The sequence below is a fragment of the Chrysochloris asiatica genome, unplaced genomic scaffold (assembly GCF_000296735.1).
Source record: "Chrysochloris asiatica unplaced genomic scaffold, ChrAsi1.0 scaffold00154, whole genome shotgun sequence".
NCBI classification, from domain to species: domain Eukaryota; kingdom Metazoa; phylum Chordata; class Mammalia; order Afrosoricida; family Chrysochloridae; genus Chrysochloris; species Chrysochloris asiatica.
Window position 1 is genome coordinate 2,541,894 of NW_006408672.1, and position 3,841 is coordinate 2,545,734.

A 3,841-nucleotide genomic window follows, 5' to 3' on the forward strand; every position below is an offset into this window, starting at 1 on the left:
AAAACATTGCAAAGTATGAGTATTCCAGAACACTTAATCATGCTCATGAGAAATCTGTACCTGGACCAAGAGGCAGTTGTTCTAAAAGAACATGGGAACACTGAATGTTTTAAAATTAAGAAAGGTGTGTGACAAGGTTGTATTCTTTCACCATACTTATTCAACCTGTCTGCTGAGCAAATAATCTGAGAATCTGGGTTCTATGAAGAAAAACATGTCATCATGATTGGAGGAAGATTCATTAACAACCTGCAATATGCAGATGATGCAACCTTGCTTGCTGAAAGTGAAGAGGACTTAAAACATTTACTGATGAAGATTAAAGAGCACAGCCTTCGGTATGGATTACATCTCAATGTAAAGAAAAGAAAAATCCTTACCACTGGACAAGTAAACACCATTTTTAGCAATGGAGAAAAGATTGAAGTTGTCAAAGACTTCATTCTTCTTGGATCAACTATCAACACTCAGAAGCAGCAGTCAAAAAATCAGATGACGTATTGCATTAGACAAATATGCTGCACAAGACCTTTTTAAAGTGTTGAAGAGCAAAGATGTCAGCTTGAAGACTAAGGTATGCCTGACCAAGCCATGGCATTTTCAATAACCTCATATGCATGCAAAAGTGGACAGTGAATAAGGACGATGGTAGAAGAATTGATGCTTTTGAGTTGTGGTGTTGGAGGAGACTATTGAAAGTGCCATGGGCTGCCAAAAAAACCAATAGATCCATTTTGGAAGAAGTGCAGCCAGAGTGCTCCTTGGAGGCCAAGATGGCCAAACTTCATCTGTCATACTTCGGACATATTGTCAGGAGGGACCAGTCACTGGAAAAGGAAGGATATCATGTTTGGTAGGGTGGAGGGTCAGAGAAAAAGAGGAAGTCTCCTAATAAGATGGATTGGCCAAGTGGCAGCATCGATGGACTCAAGCATGGCAACAGTAGTGAAGTTTTCCTAGGATCGGGCAGTGTTTTGTTCTGTTGTGCATAAGGTCACTATGGGTCGGTGCCAACTCTATGGTGCCTAACTACAACAACAACAACATCATCACCAGTGATATCAAGTCAGTTCTGACCCATGGTGACCTCGTGTGCATCAGAGTAGACATGTGTTTTATAGTTTCCGGTGACTGTGATCTTTCCGAAGCAGATTGTCAGGCCTGCCCTCTGTGACGTCTCTGAGTGAATTCAAACTACCAACCTTTTGGGTTATAGCCAAGCACTTATCCATTTGCACCAACCAGACTCCTTTTTCTCTACCTGCTGTTGTTGTTAGGTTCTGTTGAATTGGTTCCAACTCATAATGACCTTATGCACAACGGAACAAAACATTGACCTTTCCTGTATTATCCTCACAATTTTTATTATGCTTGGCTTTATTGCTGATGGTATTGTGCCAATACATTTTGTTGGGGCTCTTCTTCTTTTTCACTGACCCTCCATTTTATCAAACATGATGTCATTTTCCAGGGACTGTCTGAAATATGAGAGATGAAGTCTTGCCATCCTTGCTTCTAAGGAGCATTCTGGCTGTACTTGTTCTAAGACAGATATGTTTGTTCTTCAGGCAGTCCACAGTACTTTGAATATTCTTACCTAAAGCCATAATTTAAATGCATCAATTGTTCTATAGTCTTTCATATTCATGTTGGAGAAATCTCAGATCAATGATGAAAATGTAGATGTGTTGCACTTGTCTGGGATCCATTCACACAGAGCTGCAGCTCTCTCAGAGACCACTTTTGTCCCCATTAATCATGTATGTTCCTTCAAGAACAGCCAGAGACTTTACCTAAAATAAAGTGCATATGTCCACTTAACCATAATATTGGAAAGATGGCATGAAGATCTAAAAAAGATAACACCTATTCTTTCATTTTTAGAGGGACCTGAAAACTTGAAGAGGAAAGGGACAGCCATCACTTTGTGCTCTTGCCATGGTGGAGACAGCTCATCTCTCCATGAATTCATGTTGAAGACTTTGGACAGCGGCATATGCCATTAGTGGCTTGCTTTCTGGAATTAATAGCAGAGCCACAGGAAGGAGCATCTTTCCATTCTTCAATACCTAGGATCGACGATTTCTTACACCTCCAAAAAACCATTAGGGCATTGGACTAAAATGAACTTGAAGTTCCTTTCTGACCTTCACTAAGAACAAAAGCAGAAATTCCTCCACATACTACCTTTCCCACCTGTTCATTTCAGTTTCCCTACAGGGGTTGTCCAAAATTACTGATAAGACAGGCAAAAGTCATGTGAAAAGGGATTGACAGTCACTTGGTGAAACAAGCTTCCACACTCAGCGACATGAGCACAGTCACTGTGAATTTAGCTCTCAGCACATTCTTATCTCTAGGAACAAGAACCAAACCAACATTTTCTACTTCTAACATCTTATTTCATAAGTGGGGAGCTTATGCTATTAAATGTTCCTTTTAATGATTATTTTCATTATTTCTTTATAGGTTTCAGTGCTTGATGTATTATTGTCCTTTTTTCCCCCAAAGAAGTTATTATATCTTCTAATGCATTCATTAATTGGAGTTTGATGGGATGAATAGTAACTACTCATCTAAATTGCAATCATGAGCTTAGTTCCAGAGGCTTGTTTACTTTTATCTCATCTATGATGTGACGCTGTGGATAAATGTGCCAGACTGCAAAGCCATTTGAACTGCAAAGTCGGTGTTTCAAGCTCACCAGCTGCTCCTTGGAAACCCTATACAGGGTCGCTATGGGTTGGAACCCACTCAATGGCACTTAGCAACAATAACATATATCTTAAGAATTTTTCAATTTTCTGTTAGAACAGATTTCTTAATAGATCAGGATTATCTCATACTCTATCATAAGACTCAGAGCAGAGTAAGAACAGGTAAAATACTGGGGTAAGACAGGAACCATTGAAGTTGCACACAGCATGTACTGAAGGCAGGTAGAATAGATCACACATCATCAAGAGCACAATGACTTCCCTGTCTTCAGTACAAGTCCTATTAATCACTCATGCACCTGCAGACTTAGAGACCCCTTTAAGTTAACCATGTACCTTCTGTAGTTTCTATAACACACACACCTGGCCCACGAGGGGCTACTTGTTCATTGGTGCTTTCTCACAAATCAGTCATAATATGAACCAGTGGCTTTGCTTTGAGGCAACAATGGGAGAGAAGGGTAAGTTTAAGAGAGAACAGAGATGAATTCAGGTGTCTTGTGGAAAGAAGCAGCTCCAGGGAGCTATGAGAAGACAATGGGTCTCCTGGGATGTGTAGGAGATTGGAGTTGGAGAAGACAAGGGTACTGTGTTAGTTATCAAGTGCTGATGTAAGAAATACCATATGTGGATGACTCTAACAAATAGAGTCATCCACATATGGTTATTTTTTCCCCCTCACAATTTAGGAGGCAAGAAGTCCAAATTCAGGGTGCCCATTCTAGAGGACGGCTTTGTCTTTCTATTGGCTCTAGAAGAAGGTCATTGTCTCTTCAACAATACTTCCTGGTTCCTTGGAGAGCTCCATGTGACTTGGCTGTCCACTCCCCCATGCCTACTTCCTAGCTTGCTTGTTTAATCTCTTATATTTCTCAAAAGAGATTGATGCAAGATATATCCTACAACAACCCGGAATTATTTACATAACAAAGACACCCCATTCCCAAATGGGAGTATAACCACAGGCACAGAGGTTAGGATTTGCATCACATATTTTGGAGGGGAACATAATTCAGTTCATAGTAGATGCTAACGGTGAGTTGGCCACTTAACAACTGTATTTGGATTCAATCCACCATGTCAAAGTCACTACACAGACATCTGTGTATGTCAGAAAATAACAA

At 40.2% G+C, this 3,841-nt stretch overlaps 1 protein-coding gene across 2 annotated transcripts in view; it reads left to right on the top strand.

The window, feature by feature from the left end:
- Positions 1-1,902, top strand: part of TMPRSS3 (transmembrane protease, serine 3) — a 52,064-nt gene extending 50,162 nt beyond the window's left edge. For both annotated transcript variants that reach the window (XM_006870825.1, XM_006870826.1), the window contains one exon: positions 1,885-1,902. In XM_006870825.1, the coding sequence (XP_006870887.1) occupies positions 1,885-1,902 (18 nt within the window). The remainder of the gene's footprint in view (positions 1-1,884) is intronic.
- Positions 1,903-3,841: the final 1,939 nt, after the last annotated feature.